The sequence below is a fragment of the Prionailurus viverrinus genome, chromosome B3 (assembly GCF_022837055.1).
Source record: "Prionailurus viverrinus isolate Anna chromosome B3, UM_Priviv_1.0, whole genome shotgun sequence".
Taxonomy (NCBI): Eukaryota; Metazoa; Chordata; class Mammalia; order Carnivora; family Felidae; genus Prionailurus; species Prionailurus viverrinus.
This window is the reverse complement of record NC_062566.1, coordinates 134,655,937-134,680,690: the sequence shown is the minus strand read 5'-3', so window position 1 is coordinate 134,680,690 and position 24,754 is coordinate 134,655,937. Positions and strand designations below refer to the sequence as shown.

General features: G+C 41.7%; 1 protein-coding gene across 3 annotated transcripts in view; it reads left to right on the top strand.

Annotated features, from left to right (window-relative positions):
- The first annotated feature begins 70 nt into the window (after nucleotides 1-70).
- Nucleotides 71-24,754, top strand: part of ATG2B (autophagy related 2B) — a 73,708-nt gene continuing 49,024 nt past the window's right edge. For all 3 annotated transcript variants that reach the window (XM_047864263.1, XM_047864264.1, XM_047864262.1), the window contains exons 1-6: nucleotides 71-699; nucleotides 13,300-13,462; nucleotides 16,488-16,640; nucleotides 17,096-17,198; nucleotides 18,716-18,878; nucleotides 20,271-20,450. In XM_047864263.1, coding sequence (XP_047720219.1) covers nucleotides 538-699; nucleotides 13,300-13,462; nucleotides 16,488-16,640; nucleotides 17,096-17,198; nucleotides 18,716-18,878; nucleotides 20,271-20,450 — 924 coding nt within the window. In that variant the 5' untranslated portion in view covers nucleotides 71-537. The remainder of the gene's footprint in view (nucleotides 700-13,299; nucleotides 13,463-16,487; nucleotides 16,641-17,095; nucleotides 17,199-18,715; nucleotides 18,879-20,270; nucleotides 20,451-24,754) is intronic.

The following is a 24,754-nucleotide window of genomic DNA, read 5'->3' as shown; positions in this document are numbered from 1 at the left end:
TCCCCGCCTCCTTAGCCCTAGTGTGGCGTCACTTCCGCCAGCGACCGGCGGCGCGCAGCGAGCGTGGGTCTCGCGAACGCGCCGGGAGCGTCCCAGAGCCGGGAGCGCCCCAGAGCCGGGAGCGCGCCCCGCGGATGACAACAAATTCGACGCGCGGCGGCGGCGGCGGCGGTGGAGGAGGGTGCCTAAGTACCTGCCTCGGGCCCTGCCGCCTCCCCGCGTGTTCTCTTGCATCCCCTCTCTGTGCCGAGTAGGATCCTCCCGGAGGTGTCCCGGGCCCGGGGCGACGGGGGCTTCCCCGCGCCTGGTCCCTGCCGGGCCTAGCGCGAGCGACGCGGCGCCGGCGATGGGGTCGCCCTGAGGGACGCCCGGCGCCGAGCGGGCATGGAGGGGCCGTCCCGGGCTTAGGCCCCGCCGCGGACCGGGGACGCCGGCCGGGACCCGAGGCGCCGCCGCCGCGGCCTGGAGCCGGAGCCTGGGCCCCAGGGCCGGAGCCGCCGCCTGCAGTCCCCGCGGGCCCCGCGGCCAGCCCTCGTCATGCCTTGGCCGTTTTCGGAGTCCATCAAGAAGAGGGCCTGTCGGTACCTCCTGCAGAGGTACCTGGGCCACTTCCTGCAGGAGAAGCTGAGCCTGGAGCAGCTCAGCCTGGACCTGTACCAGGGCACCGGGTCCCTCGCCCAAGTCCCTTTGGACAAATGGGTAAGAGCCGCCGGCGGCCGGCCCGGAGGGTCTCGCTGCCCTCCTTGGGGCGGTTTGAACGCGTGTCACCCAGGATTGGTGACGGGCAGCCCCTCCTTGGGAATGGTTGGGATCCAAGTGGAGTGTGCCAGGGGCTCACAGAAACGTGTTCAAGTGTTTAGCCCGTTTCTAGCAAGTTTGCGTCCCCAAATCACGTGTTTCTGAAACTTAACAGACGTGATGGAGTCTCCACTGAGGGAAGCAGTTGCGTCAGTGGTTTTGGGGTCTTTGACGCTGGCCGCAACGGGTCCCTGGAAGGAGGCGACCCGCGCTGTCCCTGGCGTAGCAGGGGTCGCGGGGTTCTGTGGCAAACAAATCCTGTTTCATGGGATGACACTCTGGAAAGCTGAAGGATGAGGGAGGACCTTTGGGGATGTCACAATTCGTATTCCTTTATTTATCCTGGGTGGGCTGTTTGAACCCCGCGGTCTGTCGGTACGGCGTTTGCTCTCTGGAAGGCAAGTTAGGCGAAGGCCTCTTGCCGGTTTGCCTGGGTTTTTTTTTTGCCTGATGGTACGTCTACAGGGCCACCCTGCGAGTGGTTGTGTGGCCCGGGTGGTGCCGTTGAATTACGCCTATTTGCTTCACGTGACAGATCGCAAACAAGTGTTGCGAGAGCGCTGAAGCTGCGAGTTTCAGACCCTTTAGAAAACCTGTTGTCGGCTTGTCATCCCGAGGCTGTGAGTTGACTCCGTGTGTCTTACAGGTGCTTCACGTATGCTTAAACTCCCCACGTGCAGATGTGCCTGCATTTGTATGTTCAGGGCATGGTAGTCTGCTTACACTGTATTCAGTCCGGAGTCGAACACGAATGGGACGGCTTTTCCCCTTCCCCCAGCCGTTTACTTGCTGCGCTACAGTTTGCTGCTAGCATTTGAATCCTACGCAGGTGACATTTAGGAGAAAGGAACATAGGTGACTTTCCGGTGGTAGTTGTGCAAAACAAAAGGAACCCCCCCCCCCCATAGAAGCTGTGTAAAAACAACAATAACAACAAATGGTTTTTTTCCCTTTTATATAAAAGTATTTTAATAGAGTAATGACTTCTTTAGCCACAGAAACCTGAAAAATTCAAATTACGGGTAACACCTTATTATGACCCTTCAATTAATTTGTACTAGTATGGATACACATGTAATTTTTTTCGGTGAGTAGATGACTTAACTAGGGAGAGTTCAAATGGTAGTGGAAAGAGCCCTGGTTTCAGTAGACCCAGCCCCACACCTGGCTAGATCAGGCTAGCCCAGGCTGCCCGTTAGCTAAGTGCCCGTGGACATGGTCATTCACCTGAATTTAGTAAACATTAACGGAGTATACATTCCATGCTATGCACTGTGTCAGGGTACAATATTGCTGTAATTCTTAGCAGAAGGTAGGGATTGTGATGGATATTTTTAAGTTTGGTGACCCATGAATCTATACTTTCGGTATAGATATGAGTAAGCTATCTTAAAGGAGGAGTATTGGACACTTATTTATTTTATTAAAATTCTTTTAAATATTTAGTTTTGAGCAAGAGGGAGAGAGAGAGTGCAAGCACAAGTGGGGGAGGGGCAGAGACAGATGGAGACACAGAATATGAAGCAGGCTTCAGACTCTGTGCTGTCAGCACAGGAGCCCCACGTGGGGCTCGAACTCACAAACAGTGAGATCATGACCTGAGCCTAAGTCAGACTCTTAACTGACTGAGCCACCCAGGTGCCCTGGATTGGATATTTATTAATTGTCTTTTGTGGGTTGAATAACTAACTGTATGAATTATTCTTTAATGAGTTTTCACATTGATCTTATAAGATGGGTATTATTATTTCCATTTTAAAGTTGGAGTTAAATAATATGCCCAAGTTACACAGCTAGCAAGTGGTACCATGAGAATTCAAACCTAAATCTTAAGCCCCTATTTCTTCACTAATCACATGGCTTCAAGCCAGGGAAAGAGCCGTTAATGTTTATTGAGCATCTGTTTATTTCAGACACTGTGCTAGGCACTTTATTAGTGTAGTTTTAATCTTCATGGGAAGTCAGAGGTGGTGGTATTTGAATTTACAGTTTGACTTCAGGATTGTTGACAAAATGATTTATGGCTAGACTTGATCTGAAGATTATGGTTCTGTTCCTTGAAGGGGAAGAATTTGTCGAAGCATCCAGTAAACATGCGATGTTGTCGATTTATTTATTAGAGTGTGCTGTGTATGAACTAGGATAAATTTTGATGTGACACTTAGATAATAACTCTTCAAAGTTCTGATTCCAAATTCAGTTGCTTTTGGCTTTTGATTTTAATCACTTTGTCTCTGAAAAAATAAAAGATGCCTCATGAAGATTTATAGGTTCAAATGAAAGAATGTCATTAGTGACATTAGTAATGTTTTAATTCTCTGCCATCAATTATGCACAGGGTTGTGTTGCAGTGGGCTGTGACATTCCTTTCTTCCTTGATCTCAGTTTTTCTTGATAGTTAATTGAAGTTGTTGCATTTATATATATGTACATACACATATATGCACATATATATACACATATATAAATTAACTTTAAAAGCTATTTTATTGGGGCGCCTGGGGGGGGTGCTCAGTGGGTTAAGCATCTGACTTCAGCTCAGGCCTTAATCTCACGGTTCATGAATTCGAGCCCTGCGTGGGGCTCTGTGCTGACAGCTCGGAGCCTGGAGCCTGCTTTGGATTCTGTATCTCCCTCGCTCTCTGCCCCTCCCCTGCTCACGTTCCATTTCTCTTTCTCTCATAAAGAAATATTAAAAAAATTTTTTTTAACCTATTTTGTTTATTTTAAAAATTTGGTTTTTTTTTTTTTTTTTTTTTTTTTTTTAACGTTTATTCACCTTTGAGAGACAGAGAATGAGCGGGGATGGGGCAGAGAGAGAGAGAGACACACAGAATCCGAAGCAGGCTCCAGGCTCTGAGCTGTCAGCACAGAGCCTGATGCAGGGCTCGAACCCATGAACTGCGAGATCATGACCTGAGCCAAAACCGGACACTTAACTGACTGAGCCACCCAGGTGCCCCTAAAAATTTTTTTTATTTAAGTAGACTCCACACCCAGCACGGAGCTCAATGCGGAGCTCGAACTCATGTTCCCAAGATCAGTTATTTTCTCATTATTAAAGCGATACCTCGGGGCACCTGGCTAGCTCAGTCAGAGGAGCATGTGACTCTTGATCGAGTGGTTGTGACTCTGAGCCCCACGTTGGGTGTAGAGATTACTTAAAACTAAAGTCTCTAAAAAAAAAAGTAATGTCTTTACTTTGCAAATATAAAACGTGTTTTGTTTTTTGGAATATACCTGCTAGGTAGCATATACTGCTGATAGCCATGGGTCATCTCGTAAATGATTAGTCTATTTGGAACCCTTTCTGTAGAAGAAAACTGCCAGGAAATCAGAAAGTAATTGTCATATTCTCTTTAAAAGGATTCTGTGTTTAGGTCTGTTTTTATTATGTAGAACGTATGCCCAAATAAATTTCAGGATGCTGACATGGAATGAATATCCAGGTGAGGGCGCCACTCTTGGCTTTTCCCCATTGTGGGACTACTGTTCTTCCCTTTGTGCCATTTGGATGCCTGGCCTGAGTGAGCGTGCCAGTGCCCATTTGTGTATTAAGTAGTGGTACAACTTTTAAATCTAAAACTGTGAGAAATTGCAAATGGAATGCCTAATTTTCTTCTAACATACCTATAGATCAACTCTTACATTCTCTGGTATTCGTACACCCCACTTGGGAGATCATGACCTTAGAAGGGCTTGAAGTGGGAGGGAGAAATAGAAGCAGGGGGTTTGGATCTATTCCACAACTGTAATGTGCTCCTAAGTTCATGAGTTCCCCAAGGAGGTGTTTGGAAATGTAAAATGTTGAAAGAAGGAAATTCTACTTGGGGAGGAGGTTGGGATTTGATGACTCATTCTTTTCCAACTCTTTAAGACTGACTTTATTGGGGCACCTGGGTGGCTCAGTTGGTTGAGCGTCCGACTTTGGCTCAGGTCATAATCTCATGGTTCGTGAGTTTGAGCCCCGTGTCGGGCTCTGTGCTGACAGCTTCTAGCCTGGAGCCTGCTTCCGATTCTGTGTCTCCCTCACTCTGCCCCTCCCCCACTCTCACCCTGTCTCTCAAAAATAAACATTAAAAATAAAAAAACCCTGACTTTCTTCTTCTTTTTTTTTTTAATGTTTGTTTATTTTGAGAGAGTACTTGGGTGGGAGAGGGGCAGAAAGAATCCCAAGCAGGTTCTGGCTTGGGGCTTGATCCCACAAACCGGGAGATTATGACCTGAACCGAAATCAAGAGTCAGACACCCAACTGACTGATCCACCCAGGTGCCTGCCTTATTTATTTATTTATTTATTTATTTATTTATTTATGTATACATATATATATACACATATATGTATAATTTTTTTTAATAGGGAGAGAGAGAGAGAGGGAGAGAGAGTATGAGCAGGGGAGGGGCAGAGAGAGAGGGAGACACAGAATCTCAAGCAGGCTCCAGGCTCTGACTGTCAGCACAGAGCCCGATGCTGGGCTCGAACTCACAGACTGTGAGATCATGACCTGAGCCAAAGTCGGACGATGGTTAACCAACTGAGCCACCCAGGCACCCCGTATTTTTTTTAATTAAAGTGTTTTCATCAGTTGGTTTGTTATACTTCTGGACTTCTTAGCATGTGCCACTATGGGGAGCTGGGGGAGGAGCAGTGAACTAGATAAAGACCCTTTCCTCACGGAAGTTCAGTATGTCCTGGAGGGTAGACATTAAGACTTTGAAGCCTTTGAATTTCAACCTAATAATCTTTCTTTTGCTTTCCTACTTATACTGGTATAAAGAATAAAATTAATCTTCAGTTCAAGCAATATTGGTTACTAATTCTTTGCCAGATGGTCCAGTAGACCAGTGTTACCTTCCCTTTATCTATATGCATGAAACTCATTGATAACTAAAAGCTAAATGGCCTTTAAGATAAGAGAGACTCTAAGGTATTCTATAAGACACTTGCTTAGCACTTCAGGTCTCTGCTTTTAGGTTAAGAATTCAGTCTCAAGGATATACTTCTATGGGCTAATGAGGAAAATATTGCCTGAGTAGATAGCCTACCTGGCCAAACTGATTCCGTTATCAAAGAATTTTGTCCTAGTTGTATACTGTAGTAGACCTTGGAGTTGCATAGAATGAGTGAATTTCTAAGTACCTCATGATATTAGATATAGAGGATTTTGCCCAAGTGCATCTAAGACTGTAGAAGTGTGATCTATTTAAAACATCTTATTTTTAGGGATATTATTTTGTACCTTAGTGGCATTGTTTAAATTCTTGAACTGTTTACTCTCTCTAGCACTATTTCCTTAACCAGATTTCTTTTAATACCATTCTTCAGTGCCGTAATAAAACTTCCTGTTCTATTTAAAACAAAATCAAGACAAATGAAAACTTGGTGTTTATTGGGAAGAGAATTCTATCAAAATCCATTTCCTAGATAGTTGTCTAATGTTGACAGATGCCCATGTTACAGAGGCTGTCATTGCCTGTATACAGTTTAAAACATTTTGGTATATTTTAAGTTGTTTACTTTTATTATATAGCTTACATGCTAATTGTGAAAAATTCAAATGGGAAAGAAATAAAGATGAAATATACATATGTATGTAAAATATATTAAGTATGAACAGCCCTTAATCTCATCTCTCCCAGAGATAACAATATGGTATGCAAATTTCAAACTTTTAATTATGGAAATAACCCATGAAATAAGCCATTCTGAACTTTTTTTGGTCTTATATGATGGGCCTCTTTAGAGTCACAGATTCTAAATTTTTCTCTTAGAATTGTTATGAATATATGAAAAACATGAGTAGAGGCATGAATCTTGAATGACCATCGCTTCCTGCACTAGTTTATTGGTTTAATAGGAAATAGTAGAGAAGGTTGTGTTCCTCCTTCCCACCCTGTCCCTGTAGGGGTGAGGAGCAAATGGGAGAGGAAATAAAATTGAAATTGGGGGGAAAATAAGTTTTAACACTGATTTTAAGGGAACTTTGGAGCATCCAGACAGAGATGCTCAGCAGGCGGTGGGAGCTGTGTATTGTTAACCTTAAAAATAAAACTGCCAGTTCCTTTACCAACAAAAATTGTTTCTGTTTTTGTTTTTTTTTTATAGCAGAGAATTGCAATCTAGGACAAGTAAGCTACATTAAAACCCTAGGCAAGTCTGGAGAACAAAGGAGGAGTAAGCTGTTTTACAGAGGAAAGAGGGAAGTTGGGAGGGCCTTTATAAACCAGAAGTCCATTGGAGTAAACTGGAAGTTCAAGGTGGAGTGGCCCTTCTTTGGCTGAGCTGTGAAGTCTCTTCCTGGCTGGGCGTTGTGGGGGCGGGGAAAGGAGGAAAATTTCCTACCTCCTGTTGGGACAGGACTTAGTAGCTCAGGCAGAATGGACCTGGAAGGTAGGTCTCTTCTTGTTGGGTCTGCAGCTGACCACCAGCAGTAGGGACTTGAGAACTCTCCCTGCTGGCCTCCCGGCTCCATTTTAAACGAGTTTTCCTTTTATTTCTTTTCACAATATGGATAGTATGGAGCTGAGGAAGAGCCGGGGCCAAAGATTTGGACGTTATCAGAGTATCAGTAGTGACTAAAACAGAAAGCACACAAGGTGCGTGGTTAGTCTGTAGATTAGACTGAGAAACCAAAAAGGCTGAAGATGAAACTTAGGCGAATACCGACATTGAGTGGTGAAGGGCTGGAGAGAAGAGTGAGAGGAAGCATGAAGAGTGGTAAAGAAGCGAAGTAAAGTTAGAATCCCAAAAAGGGAAGTGGCCATAGGAGTTAGAGCTGAGAACTCAAGGGGAGGGGAGGACTGCGTATTGTTCATTGTTGTTGGCAGTTCTTTATGGCAGAGTTAAGAGCGGTGTCACAGGAGCTGAGGGTTAGAAGGCAGGTAGTAGTTGGTGGTGAGGACATGGCTGCCTTGGCTACCCAGAGAGGATGACTAGAGGGCATAGGGAGTCAAGGTGGGGGATTTTATTCTGCTTCTGAAGATAATAGCGACCGTTTATTAAGCACCTTCCATCTCTGTATACTGTAGTGGGTGCTTTTATGTAGGTTTTCTTGCTCTAAGTTGGGTGCAGCCAATTTCCATTTTACCATGAGGTTAAGTAACTTACTCAGGTTTACGATTAGCAGTGCGGCGAGATTTTAAACCTAAGTCTTTCCAACTCCTGTATGCTTTTTGTACATCATACTGGTTCAAAAGATTCAAGAAAGCAGAGCTTCTAAAAACACTAGCAGCACTGGGTTCCCCTGGGAACTTTGGTAACATGCAGACTTGTGGCCCCTTGCCTTTAGATTCTTGTTCTAAAAACCCAAGAATCTGCATTTTTAGGAAGCATCCTTCCGGAGTCTGACACCTATTGTCCTTGACTGAAATTTGAAAAACTGGTACAAAGAGATTGAGAAGTTTTCTATCATAGAAAGTTTGTTGTATAAGCCAGCTCCTAAGCCCATGTGCTGTGTTTTTGAGACTTACTGATGTTACTACATCGTTTTGATTTGCCTCTTACGTATTATCACAATGGAAAATTTTGTATTTCTTTTTTATAGTTTCTGGAATGATTAATTGAAGAGCTTTTGAAAGTTAACTTTTCTGATCTCAGTTGCCATATCTGGAAAACGGGCACAAAAATACCTAGTTCAGAGGGCTATTGTGATGAGTTAATGCAATAACGTGGGTATGAGGTAGTATAGTGCGGTATCCTGTATGTAATAAGTGCTAATCAAGTGTTAATTGGTCCAAGTTGGGTCTTGCTAATTTTTATGCTTTATTTTATCTCTTTGAGTTCTGATGTCTTGGTTTAAACTAATAAGGATATATTTCCTAGTTAGTCTTATGGTATTAAAGAAAAACATAACTTGATGTTTTTCTGTCTGCATACTGTCAAACACCTTGGAATCCCTAAGAGTGCTCATCATTGTGCTAGGTAGGCACTGTGGAAGATAAAGAACAATAGTCAACATTTATAAGGTGTGTACTTGGTATCAGGAACTGTGTTGGTAGCTTTCCATGTTATTACCTCATTTATGCTCACAATAAGTGTATGAAATAGATACTATCCCATTTTATGGATGAGGAAATTGAGATTCAAGAACTTGTCCAAGACCACCCAACTAGTAAGTGATTGAGCTAGGACCAGAACACATGCTCTTTTAAAGGAGTGTCCTTCAAACATTTGCCCAATTTTCTCTTAAAATTTTTGAAAATTTACCATATTCCTTATGCATTTTAAAACTGACCTGACAGTTTGAGTCCCCTGGGTGGCTTATCGGTTAATCATCTGACGTCGGCTCAGGTCACGATCCCATGGCCCGAGAGTTCAAGCCCTGCATCGGGCTCTGTGCTGACAGCTTTGAGCCTGGAGCCTGCTTTGGATTCTGTGTCTCCCTCCCTCCCCTCCCCCGCTTGCACTCTGTCCCTCTCTAAAATAAGTAAACATTAAAAAAAAATTAAAATTGACTTAACGGTTATGCGTCTGACTTTTGATTTTTGGCTTAGGTCATGATCTCATGGTCCTGAGGTCGAACCCCATGTCGGGCTCTGTTTTGACAGCACGGATTCTCTCTCTCCACTCCGTGTGTGTGTGTGTGTGTGTGTGTGTGTGTGCGCGCGCGCTCTCAAAATAAATATTAAAGTAAAATTGACTTAAAAGGTTTTCATTATAAATTTTGATTAAAACAAAAAAGCAATTCACCCAAGAACATTTGAAAATCTAATTGGCTTTTTTAATCAATACGTGAATCAGTCAGCACCACACCTAGCTTGTATGCGGAGCTCCAAAGTTGTGCAAAAGGTAAGGTTTTTATAGGAAGGAGGGAGGAGGTTGGGGCAAGAAGTTATTAGCAAAAGAAAAGATTGTTTGAGGCCAGAACTTCTTTCCTTAGGGGAGAAGAAGGGAGAGTCTTACGTGGATTACCTCATCTTCCTCTAGGGGAGAGGAGTACCTCCTTGGTGCCAACCAGAAAATCCAGATGGATTGGCTCAAAATTTCACTCTTGGAGAGGTTGAAACTGCAATTAAGTCTTGATTTGCTGTCCTGGTGGGCGAGTGACGCCACCTTGGCCTTTCGTTTTCTTAACAGCTTAAATAGTTGTAGAGAGTAATCCTGTGTTGTAAATATTGATATAAAAAATATATTTTTTCACCCAGTAGGATCTAAATATCTACCATTATGCATTTGAAAATGGTTGAACAAGCTCTTCATTAATAGTTGGAAATTTAACATTGTATTTTTTCCCATTGAACTCTTATGTTCATCTTCTGCAAAATTTTATCATAACTTATGTATTTTATGCTTCAGTCTTTTTTTTAAAAAAATTTTTTTTTCAACGTTTATTTATTTTTGGGACAGAGAGAGACAGAGCATGAACGGGGGAGGGGCAGAGAGAGAGGGAGACACAGAATCGGAAACAGGCTCCAGGCTCTGAGCCATCAGCCCAGAGCCCGACGTGGGGCTCGAACTCACGGACCACAAGATCGTGACCTGGCTGAAGTCGGACGCTTAACCGACTGCGCCACCCAGGCGCCCCTATGCTTCAGTCTTTTATTGATCATGCTGTAATTTCTCTACAGTAAAAACATGTAACTAAACTGAAAGAGATCATATTTTAAAACTTGCTATCAAGCTTTCTTTTGCATTAAGTAAATATTTCCTTATTCCTGTTTTTTAAATATTTATTTTTGAGAGGGAGAGAGAGAGAGACAGAGACAGAGAGACAGAGACAGACCGTGCGAGGAGGAGGGCCAGAGAGAGAGAGGGAGATGCAGAATCTGAAGCAGGCTCCAGGCTCTTAGCTGTCAGCACAGAGCCCAGTGTGGGGCTCTAACTCACGAATCGGAACAACATGACCTGAGCTGAAGTCAGATGCCTAACCGACTGAGCCATCTAGGTGCCCCTCCTTATTCCTTTTAAATTCCTTTTAATTCCCATTTTAATTCCTTTAATGATTTCTTCACTTTCTGTTTTTTGAGTTTTATAGTGGTCTTCTTAGTAGTTCTCTAGGCCTTACCATATTAATCTTATCAGTATTTCCTTCAGGTAATCGTTAGGCTTTAAGTGTTAAGATTTTTCCTCTGGATTGTGTTGTTATAAGTGTGCAGTTGATCAAAACGATATGAATATGTTTGAAAAATTAAACTTAAAAATTTCTCTTGGAAATACCTTTCTTAATGATGTGGCTAGGTGGTTTTCCCCCTCTTCCCTGATTAGCTTATGTATCTATAGATGAATATACTTAACTAGGATTTGATAGGGCTCATTATAAATTTGATTCCAAGTTTTTGAAATAGTTATAAGCTTGACAAATGCTGATGTCATAAAGAAATAGATGAGACTTGAAGGGATTTTGCAGTAGCAACATCGCTTAGTTCTTTGAGTGCCATACCAAAAATATGTATAAGATAGGGAAACAATAGCAAACTTAAATGCTGGTCCTGCCTGGAGATTTTTATACCCTGGGCGGTGCACGAAGGAGGATTCAGGAAGGGAAAAGGTAGGCCTTTTTGGCTAAGTCGGGGCAGGGAGATCGTACAAGGGAATACAGGAGAGGCGATCCAACATGGTGCCACCGTTAAGTACTCTTCTCAGGAAGATCGATCAGCTTTAGAACAATATATTTGGAATGTGAGCACCTGGATGTGTTTACCTTAAAACAATCCATGCCCAAGTACTCTTCAGAAAGTCTGTAAGATCACACAAACACCAGCATGGAGAAAGCCTTTTAAAGTGGTAACCTCCAATGACAAAACACGAGCCAGTCCAAATCTCAACATTCAGTGTTAGGTTGGTAACAAAGAATTATGACACTGCCGTTACCATGGCACGCAGGAAGTACCACACGTATAAACTGGCATTTAGTGAACGTGTGTTATTTTAATTTAATTTAAAAAGTACATTATCAAGAAATACATTTAATTATTCTGTTACTTATATTTACATCCATCCTGTCTTCCTTCTGTTGTAATCTGGTTTACCTTACCACGCTATTGAAATTGCTCTCACTGGGATCACCAGTGGCCTAAATATCACAGAATCCGGTGGACATTTAAAAATGTTTGGCTTCTTGTTACCTTTTGTTGCCCGGGACCCCTCTTTTTATAGTGGTCTTTCCGTGATTTTCTGGGAATGTAAGACTTGATTTTCCTTCTTCTCTGTTTGCTTTTTTCTAGTTTGCAGGTGCCTCTTTCATAAAATAATTCTTAGTTCTTAAATGTTGGGGTGCTTATCGGGATTCTGTTGTAGGCCTCTTATCATCTAACTCTACCTAAGTTTCCAAAGGCCCTCTCTCATCACCCTAGAGCCTCAGCCCAGATGGCTCCCCTGATATCGATCGAGACCAGAATAGCCAGCTGCCTCTGACGTCTCCACCTAGATGTCTGCTCTTGGGAACTGAACTTCTCCGCTTCCTCTAACCTGCTTCTCCAGGTTTTTTCAATGTAAATAGCACTGTCTAACCAGTTGCCCGGGTCAGCACCCCGGGAGTCATCCTTCAGTCCTTTTTTTTTTAATTTCTCATGATGCCAATTCTACTTCCTAATACACTACAAAAATCTGTCCACTTCTAACCACCCTCAGTGTCACTGTCCTCGCCAAACCAATTTCCCTGACTTCTCTTACTCATAACAACCTTTCTGCCTGAATTTCGCTTTCCTCCAATACATGCTTGGTGTGGTGGCAGAAGTGGTTCGCTAAAAGTTCCAATCTCATCTTGGTCCCCTGCTTAAAATCTCTCAATGGCTTCACTCTGCTCTTGAGATAAATGTCAGACTCCTGAACATGAACTACAAGGCTGTTTGGACTCCCTCTCCCTTATCTATGTAGCTTTATCTTTGGCTCCTCTCCCTAGCACACTGCACTAGAGTCTAGAGTAACTTTTCCTTTTCAGAAAGTCTTGCGTCTCTGACCTCTGCTTTCTCTGAATCCTTGCACACGCCGTAGTCTGTGTGGACCCCTTTGGTTAACTCCTCAGCCTTCTCTGGTCTCACTTTGCAATAGTACTTCCTCTGGTGCCAGGTTGGGTTCTATTATATGCTCAAATACTACAGTGTATTTCCTCTTTCATGTAGCTCATCACATCTTAATTATGTGTGTCTTCCATGGTAAGCTATTCAGTAAATTTCGTGAGGATGGGGAGTCTTTATCTTGGACTCTGCTTTCTTTCTCTTTTCATTTTTTTTAAAATAGTTTTTAAATTTTATTTTTGAGCGAGTGAACACGAGCAGGGGAGGGGCAGAGAGAGAGGGAGACGCAGAATCTGAAGCAGACTCCAGGCTCTGAGCTGTCAGCACATAGCCTGATGTGGGGATCGAACTCATGAGCTGTGAGATCGTAACCTCAGCCGCAGTTGGGTGCTTAATCGACTGAACCACCCAGGTGCCCCCTCGACTCTGCTTTCTTAATCCCTAGTGTCTGACACCTATATGAGCATATTCAGCATCTTTGAGTAAGTTACCAATTTGGAATTCTTGTCCCTGTGATTTCAAAATGTACATGTTTTTTCTCTTTAGTGTCTCAATGAGATCCTGGAGTCGGCAGATGCGCCTTTAGAAGTCACTGAAGGATTCATACAGTCCATTTCTCTGTCAGTTCCGTGGGGCTCCTTGCTACAGGATAATTGTGCACTGGAAGTGAAAGGGCTAGAAATGGTCTTCCGGCCTAGACCTCGCCTAGGTACGTGTGTTGTGTTTGTTTGATTTGTTTCTATTTGTATTCCTCAGAGATTGGGAAAGTAACCTAATTGTATTAAATTCAGTATTTAATTTATTACTTAGCATTGTATTTGTGAGCTTTTCAGTAGATAAAAATATTAGGACTTGGGTGTGTGTGATTTTACCTTTAGGATTACTTCTCGCCCTATTTACCTGCAGGAACTTTGGTATAATGATGATTTGGTTTAATTATTTGTTACTGATTATCTAAAGTGACTCGTGTTTTAAAGATTCGGAGTATTGTGCCAGAAAGAAAGGAATTGCTCAAAGATTGATGGAGAAATGTTAAAAGGACACAGGATTGGGCTTTAGGGGCTCTCATTGGCCAAATCTGGGAATACTTGAGTAAACAAAGAATAATGGCAATAATGGATTATAGCACACTAAATTAAAACAAAATTTCTCTTTAAGTTTATATTGTTATAAATAAGTAATCAGTATGTAAGAGAGGCAGGAAGAAGGGAAAGGTCTTTATTGCAGTAGGATACCTGGTTCATAGAGTAGAAAAAGATGATAGACCATAACCATGTTTTTGGCCACCATGGCAAAAAAAAACAACAACACCAAAATACAAAAAAAAGCACTTGATACAGGTGATAATCATGAATGAATTCTAACATCGTTTGGTGAAAGTTGTTGAGGAGCTTTATATTTAGATGGTATCAGCATACCTCCCATCGATTACATATTATTTACAAAGAGAAAAATGTTTCTTTCACAATGAAAGAAACTGACAGTCATCACAACAACCTAGTGATCAAACTTAATCTCATTGATAGTGGATCAAACCGACATCATCATATATGTACCGTTCCTGTTAAAAGTGCTTAATCTGAATCAGATTATAAGGAAGAAGGCAGACAAATCCAAAATAAGGAAATTCTACAGACTCACTGGTTGGTAGTCTTTAGAAGTATCCGTATCACGAAAGACAAGAAAGGTGGAGGAATTGTTCCAGATTAAAAAGACTAAGACACAAATAAGTGCAATAGTTAATCCTGTGTTTTTGCTTTTGCTACGAAGGATGTTACTGAGACAGCTAGGGAAATTTGGGTGTGGCCTGTAAGGAAGATAATGTTTTGCCAGGGTTATGTTTCTTGGGAGTGTTATCCTTACTGAGCTTTTGCTGGGGAATGTTCATTGTATGCTTAGGAGTTGTATGCTCAAGTATTTAGGAGTGAGTGTTAGGATGCCTGAGGTTTACCTTCAGATAGTTCAAGTCAGTTCAGCAAAAGGATGAGAGTTTGTGTGTATTTGTGTGCGTGTGACACAGTCATGATGAGTCTGAGTGAAGGCTGTGTGGGGGTGTTCATGGTACCATTCTTTCACCTCTGTCTTAGGATTGAAAATTTTCAAAAGAAAACTTGGGGAGGGAAAAGCTTTAAAGTGGTAGTAAGTCATTATTTACAAGTACGTGTGTGTGGTATAGCTTTAATTACCTGCGCGATGTTTTCCGACGTATCCAACGTGTATAGTGCTTCTTAGATGCCACATACTGTTCTAAATGCTGTACAAATATTATTTTATAATAGCTCTTTGAAATAGATATTTTTTATTATCTCCATTTTACAGAACAGGGAATTGAAGCAGAGGTAGATTCCAGACTTGTCCAAGGTCACGGCTAGTTAAGTGGGAAGATGGGATCCGAACCCAGGCAACCTAGTCGTGGAGTCCCTGTTCTGAACCACCGTGTGATGTTGTAGCTTAAGATTTTCTACTTCGGAGTGTGTGTGTGGCGTGTGTGTATTTTCTAAACCAAGAGAGTCGTGACGTGAATCATCTTAAATTCTGAATTTAAATTCTTTCGGTGGCAAGTGACGTTTACCGAGATATACCTGGTGGATTATAAGCCCAAGTGCTGTCCGGAACACCAAAGTTTAAAGTGTACTTCCTGGAATCAGTGGCACCTGTAGTTTGAAAATTGGTAGTCTGTGCATGGAAGTCCTCCTTGATAATGGCATTTAATTGACAGTAATATTTTTTTAACCATGATCACTAGATATAATAGTACTTTCCCTGTGGAAAGTCAAATATTCTCCCTTACTTTAAGAACATTCCATGAGAAGGGCTTTTAAATTCCATTTTTGAAAGGCAAGAATTCTAGTGATCTCTGTCACTTTGTTTTGGATAACGTAAGAGACTGTGGTGCAGCTCTCTGATGAGGGAAGATCTAGAAAGGATTTTTCCCAGTTCATCTATCCCTCCAAGCATGCTTTTCTATCTTGTCTCCATTTCTACTCCCCTTCCAGAGCCTCGGCCGAGTACCAGCTCTGCCAGATTTCCTGTTACATTCTGTCAGTGAGAAGAATTAACCTCTCGATTCAGCTGTGTTTTCTGTTGACACTGCATAGTTGCTTACTAATTCATCTTAACCGCAACATATTTCTTCTATTATATTGTAGGCTCTGGGAGGGCAGAATTAATCTTTTTTGGACCCCTTACAGCAGGGTCAGCTAACTCTGGCCTGAAGGCCAAATTTGGTCTGTCTTGTTTTTGTAAATTGGTGTAAGAACACTACCATACTTATTCATTTATTCTCTCTGCTGCTTTTGCACCAGAGTGAGAGAGTTGAGTCATCACGGTAGAGACCCAAGGACCCACAGAACCTGAAATCTGTGCCGTCTGACCCTTGCCAAAGAAGTTTGCTGACCTCTATTCTATAGACTTTTAAATAGTACCATGCGTGTGTTAAATACTTGTTGAACGAATTCGCTAATTAACATTTGGCAGATGTGTATCATTTAATGAGAACACAGGTCTCTGGACATGTGTTCTGTGATCTTTTATTTTTTCTTCTCAGTTATTATAAGGTGGTGGTTGAATCTCTTGCAAGAGTGATTTCTAGAGTATTCTATGCCTAGGGAACATCATGATGCTAAATATCTCTTGGAGGATTAAGAATTCACTTATTTTAAATGTGGCATTTTACGAAATGGCTTTGTTGGAACTATGAGAAGTTATTTAGAATTCATGTATATTTTCTGCAGCAACTGGTTCTGAGCCTATGTATTGGTCAAGTTTCATGACCAGCAGTATGCAGTTGGCAAAAGAGTGTCTTAGCCAGAAATTAACGGATGAACAAGGAGAAGGATCCCAGCCTTTTGAAGGACTTGAAAAGTTTGCTGAAACCATTGAAACAGGTTTGGCATTATTGAGTATTTTCAAAAATTTTAGATTTTTGTTTTGTTTTTAGTATATTAGTACCTTTTATTTAGTAAGTCTCACATAAGGTAGATCCGTTGGAGTGATTTGTTTTTAAACAGATTACTGTTCTCACTTCAAAACTTTAGAATTGAGGTTATTTTAAATATTGTATCTGATTTAATTTCATGTCCTTTGTGTCCTCGTTTCTCCTGTTTATTTTATTGTGCTTGTGTAAGGGATTTTAATTCAACAGAGAGTGTTAGCTGTACCCAAGTGTCTGTTGAGATATGACATAGTAGGTGCTCAGTAAGACAAAGTATTTATTACCAAACTTAAGGTTTGGGGATTTTTAAGGAAAGAAATACAACTTTTTTATTTTGTATTCCTTTCATTAGAAGTTTTTATTGAGTATACGTATGGTCTCATGTTGACGGTGACCTGTTTACTCTAGTGCTAAGAAGAGTAAAAGTCACTTTTATAGACACTGTCTTGAGAATCGAACACGTGCCAGAAAATTCCAAAACTGGAACTGCACTTGAAATTCGAATAGAAAGGTAAGACTTCTTATCTCTGAGAATAAATGACCCTATTCTTTTGTTTTATAAATGGTAAGATCTAAGTCTCTCATTAGATTTTATGATGCTTTTAGAGATTAGAGGTGATGCTGTTAATACATGGTATGATTTCACAGTAAAGCACTGCTCTCCAAGATATGTTCTGATCCCATTATTGAAAACTTAAAATGCCATTTGGGGTATAATTTGTATATAATACTGAATTCAAAGCAAATGGTTCTCTTTTTAGTTAGTATCAAATAAAAATCATGAATAGTTGAGCGCAGCTGAATTTAAGGCACTCCTGTTGGAGTTTTTTCATGTGAGCGATGTGTTGTTTTGGCATGTCTCATTAGTATTAGGGGCTTTTTTGCTTTCCTTTGCTTGGTCTAAGTGCTGCTTTGCATGAAAAAGCTGCTGCTGTTTTCTTTGAGGATTCTGTGAGAGTATGTATCTTAAAGTCAGTATGTGTGATAGTGATTTCCTTAAAAATATAGAAACCAGCACTTAGTTTTGTGTTTTTGCCCGCTTGGAACCTTCTAAACAGCTCTGAAACAGAGATTGATTCATGTACACACTTTTGAGTGTTGATTTGAGGTTGTCACTGTTCGCGTGTGTTTTAATGTGCTTCGAATGCCTGCAGAAACACACGGGATGAAATATGTACACCGAGCACCAAAGGCACTTAGTGCTCAGTATACGGCCCTGTCGTATACAGATCTGCTGGGGGCTTTTGCCAGATTTTGAGCAGATACGGTTTCTGTCTTTCACAAAACATCATACGTATTAGTGAAACGGTTATTATTTTTTTTAATATTCATTTATTTTTGAGAGAGAGCGAGCTTGAGCAGGGGAAAGGCAGAGAGAGAGGCACAGAGAGAGAATCCCAAGCAGGCTCCGCGCTGTCAGTGTAGAGCCTGACGTGGGACTCGATCTTGCCAACTGTGAGTCCATGACCTGAGCCGTTAATCAGGAGTTGGACGCTTAACCCACCGAGCCACCCAGGTGTCCCGTGAAAGTTCTTGTCAACAGAATTTTGAAATTAGGTTGCATTTCCCTGAAATGGTACATTAAAAAGCTACTGAAATCTCACGCACGTAGAACTACTTTCTGTATTTTGTTTAAACTGAATTCCTGGAATGAACAGTCGGAAGAGTTCAAGAAATGCCATTCATGTCAGACACGTGCCTTGGAGCCAAGATAGGTTTGTGAGGGAGCACAGGGATTGTTTTCCTGGAGGCGAACTTTAGGCAGTTATTAATCCCGTCTCCCCCCCGCCCACCCCCCCCGCCAGCTTAGGACCCCCTAAAATTACCCTTCCTGTGGCTGAGGTCTCTTGGTGAAAACGTTTTCCCGTAGTAAAGCACCGTAATGCTGACCACGTTACCTTTTCTCATTTTCTCAGTTGTGCTAACACTTGAACAATCCTTTAAGTGAAAAGGCTGTGTGTGTTTCTTAGGCTTGCAAGTAGGTTTTCTCTGGAGTGTTGTGCAAATGCTCTTGTTTTGAACGCGCAGGACCGTGTACTGTGACGAAGCTGCTGACGAGTCTGCAGGAATGAACGTGCATCAGCCCACAGCGTTTGCGCACAAGTTGCTGCAGCTCTCCGGAGTGGCCCTCTTCTGGGATGAGTTTTCTGCGTCAGCAAAATCCTCCCCAGTGTGTTCAACTGCACCAGTGGTAAGAAAAACCAAACAAAAAAACAAACGCTAAATCCTAGATTTGTAAAAGGTTTAAATGGGGGCTATTAGGTTTTGCTGGGGTATACAGATCCATCTGATCTGGAAGTTAACACAAATATTCAGGGATGCCTACCTTTCGGGGTTTTTAAAATACTCTTATTTACGATTGATGCCTTTCCTACCTGTGAGGTGTATAACATAGGATACTGTGTCTTGGGGGAAAGTGGTATGGTGACCGCGAATACCATTTTATGATAAAATCCCAAGCAGTGTTCACATTACCTTACATAATGAATAGTGCTGAAAACTTACAGCTTAAAAGGGTTTTATAATTAAGAACTTTTTATTAATCCTTTCTGAGAGTAGAGTCTCCTTTCATAAATCAGTCCTTCCATAATTCATCTTTTGCATTATTTCAGATTTTCATGATTACAGAATGTCTATTTTTTCTTATTGCTATAATTTGAATAGATACTGTGCTCTTTTTCCATAAAGTCCTTTTCCATGATTTGCCTTTATTACTACTGTTTCATGCTAGCTATAAGATACTGGTTTATTCATGGTCACGTAATAAGTTTTTCATGTCAAATATTTTACTCCTATGCTGACATTTGTATTTTGCATTTCAGTTTATTTACACTAAGGTATTTTAAAGAATTACTTTATTCTTTTCTTTAATTTTATTTTTTGTTTTTTAAAACTTACATCCAAATTAGTTAGCATCTAGTGAAACGATGATTTCAGGAGTAGATTCCTTAGTGAACCTTCCCCATTTAGCCCCCCTCCCACAACCCCTCCAGAAACCCTGTTTGTTCTCCATATTTATGAGTCTCTCATGCTTTGTCCCCCTCCCTGTTTTTATATTGTTTTTGTTTCCCTTCCCTTAGGTTCATCTCTTTTGTCTCTCAAAGTCTTCATATTAGTGAAGTCGTATGATTTTTGTTTTTCTCTGACTAATTTCACTTAGCATAATACCCTCCAGTTCCATCCACGTAGTTGCAAATGGCAAGATTTCATTCTTTTTGATGGCCGAGTAATACTCCGTTGTGTGTGTGTGTGTGTGTATATATATATATATATATATATATATATATATATATACACACACACACACCACATCTTCTTTATCCATGCATCCATCCATAGGTGGACATTTGGGCTCTTTCCAGACTTTGGCTATTGTCAATAGGGCCGCTATAAACATGGGGGTGCATGTGTCCCTTCGAAGCAGCACAGCTGTATGCCTTGGATAAATGCCTAGTAGTGCAATTGCTGGTTCGTTAGGGTAGTTTTAGTTTTAGTTTTTTGAGGAACCTCCATACTGTTTTCCAGAGTGGCTGCACCAGCTTGCATTCCCAAGAATTATTTTATTCTTATTGCCTCATTGTAGGAAACTGAGCCAAAGCTGTCACCCAGCTGGAATCCCAAAATTGTCTATGAGCCACACCCACAACTAACTAGAAATTTACCAGAGATGGCACCCTCTGACCCAGTGCAGATTGGAGGGCTGATCGGTAGGTTGGAGTTGAGTCTCACGTTGAAACAGAATGAAGTACTTCCTGGAGCTAAGGTAAGTGTTTGTTTTATTTTCTATAGTAAAACAAAACAAAAGTACAAGCATTCTTTAATCTATGCAGTGGTCTCACCGATTGGTCACTGGATTGTCCTGCAACTAGGGTGCCCACTGTCCTGGAGCCAGCGTTCTTACTCTCTGCTGGGGCCTCTGTCCTCCCGTCTTAAGGCTCACGTGAGGACTGCCTTTGCCCTTCTGCTGCTGCTTGGGTTTAGCACTGTCTCCTACACTCACTCTCCTGCACTTGAGCGGTTCAGAAACATTCGTTAGTTCAGAAACTAGCACTTTATTAAGGAATCTGTTGTCACAAAAGTAAGTTTAGGAGAAGAGATTTGGAAAGCAAGAAGTTGACTGTAGAAGGTGCTTAATTGTATGCATGTAAAAATGCCCACCTTTGTGCGTTTTGAACAGAATGACTGTTTTTATGTTGTGGAATATTTATGAAAAGAGATTGATTCCCCCCCCCCCCCCCATGGTAACTCATGGCTTTTGTAGAGCTTGTAAAGACAACACCTGTTTTGTAGGGAGCAGTATTGGGCGGTCTGCTGGGGAATCAGGAAGCTTGTGTTTGTGTAGCTGGTTAAAAACGTATTTGTGGCATGTTATTTTCAAACTTTGAAAGCTAATTTGCTATATAATCTGTGTAAAATGTAGTTTAAATTAAGATGTCAGGATTTAGTCATTTTACTCACTGTGCTAACTAGCTGTAGGTGTTTGAGTGCTGTGTGCCAGGCCCTGTGCAACTTCTTGGGGAGATGCAAAGAAGAGTGGAATACTGTCTTCGCCTTAATACAGCATATAATGAGAGCTATAGAGATTGCTGGGGGGAGGGGCATGGGAGAGGGAGCAACTGAGTGCACGTGAATGCACATAGGATTTTCAGAGGATTGAAGGATCTCCAGCAACCCGTCCTTGGGTTGGCACTCCTGGCTAGAGGTGGAGGCAGGGGAAGGGGATAATCAGAACCTCAGCCTTCCTATTTCTGAGGACTCCCTCTCCTTCGTTTAGTGCTCTGTCCTACCCTAGGTGCTAGGACCTCCTTTCTCCAGTTCTTAAAAGCCTCTTCATAAAATAACACGAGAAAGCTGTAGGTGTGTTTAAACCCTCAGGGAATCCCCCGATGTGCTAAAATCCTTGGGAAACTAACACACTCCTGCCTCTGGGAAGGGTGGGGGGGGGGTGCATTTACTCTTTCTCTAAGAAGGGAGAACCATAGTAACTTTTATAGTTCTGTTTTGATTAAATATAGTTTTCAGCATTTATATACTTGATCTTTGAGCAGACCCAGACTTTTGCACACTATGTGTTGATTTGCATAAGTGCCTTTTCGATGTTGCTTTTGGACATCTGTGTATTAGGTGACAAATAACACCTGGAATCACTGCATGAGGGTATGATTGCCAGCCAGTGTGTGATGTTTGGGGATCTTACTCTCCTCGCCTATGTGGTAATTGTTTTTGCGGTAGTAACTTGATTTTTGAGTACATATAGTTCTTATTTAATGAAAATGAAGACTAAATGGAGAAATAAAAGTTCTAGATGTTAGCATTGAGAAATGTAAATCTCATAAACAATACAGTGTAGACAAAGATGGCATCGGTTAGGGGTGCTCAAAGTGCCCGATCTTTAGTCCCTCTGATGTTCATTAGACCCACGTCTTTCAACTGTGAGTTCAAAATGTTATGAAAGATATTTTATGTAATTTTATTATTTATTTATTTATTTATTTATTTATTTATTTTTTATATGAAATTTATTGACAAATTGGTTTCCATACAACACCCAGTGCTCACCCCAAAAGGTGCCCTCCTCAATACCCATCACCCACCCTCTCCTCCCTCCCACCCCCCATCAACCCTCAGTTTGTTCTCAGTTTTTAACAGTCTCTTATGCTTTGGCTCTCTCGCACTCTAACCTCTTTTTTTTTTTTTTTTTTTCCCTTCCCCTCCCCCATGGGTTCCTGTTAAGTTTCTCAGGATCCACATAAGAGTGAAACCATATGGTATCTGTCTTTCTCTGTACGGCTTATTTCACTTAGCATCACACTCTCCAGTTCCATCCACGTTGCTACAAAAGGCCATATTTCATTTTTTCTCATTGCCACGTAGTATTCCATTGTGTATATAAACCACAATTTCTTTATCCATTCATCAGTTGATGGACATTTAGGCTCTTTCCATAATTTGGCTATTGTTGAGAGTGCTGCTATGAACATTGGGGTACAAGTGGCCCTATGCATCAGTACTCCTGTATCCCTTGGATAAATTCCTAGCAGTGCTATTGCTGGGTCATAGGGTAGGTCTATTTTTAATTTTCTGAGGAACCTCCACACTGCTTTCCAGAGCGGCTGCACCAATTTGCATTCCCACCAACAGTGCAAGAGGGTTCCCGTTTCTCCACATCCTCTCCAGCATCTATAGTCTCCTGATTTGTTCATTTTGGCCACTCTGACTGGCGTGAGGTGATACCTGAGTGTGGTTTTGATTTGTATTTCTCTGATAAGGAGCGACGCTGAACATCTTTTCATGTGCCTGTTGGCCATCCGGATGTCTTCTTTAGAGAAGTGTCTATTCATGTCTTCTGCCCATTTCTTCACTGGGTTATTTGTTTTTCGGGTGTGGAGTTTGGTGAGCTCTTTATAGATTTTGGATACTAGCCCTTTGTCCGATATGTCATTTGCGAATATCTTTTCCCATTCCGTTGGTTGCCTTTTAGTTTTGTTGGTTGTTTCCTTTGCTGTGCAGAAGCTTTTTATCTTCCTAAGGTCCCAGTAATTCACTTTTGCTTTTAATTCCCTTGCCTTTGGGGATGTGTCGAGTAAGAGATTGCTACGGCTGAGGTCAGAGAGGTCTTTTCCTGCTTTCTCCTCTAAGGTTTTGATGGTTTCCTGTCTCACATTCAGGTCCTTTATCCATTTTGAGTTTATTTTTGTGAATGGTGTGAGAAAGTGGTCTAGTTTCAACCTTCTGCATGTTGCTGTCCAGTTCTCCCAGCACCATTTGTTAAAGAGGCTGTCTTTTTTTCCATTGGATGTTCTTTCCTGCTTTGTCAAAGATGAGTTGGCCATACGTTTGTGGGTCTAGTTCTGGAGTTTCTATTCTATTCCATTGGTCTATGTGTCTGTTTTTGTGCCATATTTATTTATTTATTTCAGTTCTCTGAGACTGGTACCCACCCCAAATAGTTTATGGTTCACATACTCAGTTTTAGCATGTACTTTCAGGAATGTGCTATCTAAGAACATAGAGGACTTGCATGTATTGAATTTATAGAGATTTCGTTTCAGTTACAGTGTCATATTGAGTTTGAAATTATTTGACTTTATTTTTTAATTTTTGTTAAAGTTTGTTTATTCGGAGAGAGAGAAAAAGCATGAGTGGGGGAGGGGCAGAGAGCGAGAATCCCACGCTGGTTGGGGCATAGTGCCCCAGCACTTAAAAAAGCAAAAACATGGGGCGCCTGGGTGGCGCAGTCGGTTAAGCGTCCGACTTCAGCCAGGTCACGATCTCGCGGTCCGTGAGTTCGAGCCCCGTGTCAGGCTCTGGGCTGATGGCTCGGAGCCTGGAGCCTGTTTCCGATGCTGTGTCTCCCTCTCTCTCTGCCCCTCCCCCGTTCATGCTCTGTCTCTCTCTGTCCCAAAATAAATTAAAAAACGTTGAAAAAAAATTAAAAAAAAAAACAAAAAGTGATAGCGATGATTGTTATTATTGGAGAATGTTATTATATTCTCAGATCATGGACATTTCTCAGAGTTACTATATAATACAATATTTTTTGTTTTTAGAATCAGAGGAAATTTGTTTTTTCCCCTGGGGAAGGTACCATTTTCCAAATATAAATGTATTTTATTAATTGAATTCCTTTTAAATTGCAAAATGGCATGAAGATAATGGGAGTGTTAGCATTAGGACTAAGAGGAGGTGAATGAAAAGTAAGGCGGCCATAGCATATTCAACTTTTTAGAATGTGGTGTAGAGAGTGGAGTAATTGTTTTTGTCAGAATATACTCCAGGGGAATCAAGACGGGACTGGGTGGGCTCTTATTTCTAGGAGGAAAATTGGACAAAGACTTGGAAAAGAGCAAGGCAGTTCACCTGGTCGCCCAACTCCATTGGCATCTCTGCTGTGGCTTATGCTTTCCTACCTAGCGGGGAGTGGGCTTTGTGGAATACGGGGCATCTGGAGAGGCACGCTGCTGATAGGGAAGTGTCCCCAAGTGCTGTGCTAGCAAGTGGGCAAACTTGGGAAAGCCAACTTTATTTGCTATTGGTGTGACTCCAGCTTTGAGGATTATGACTCGA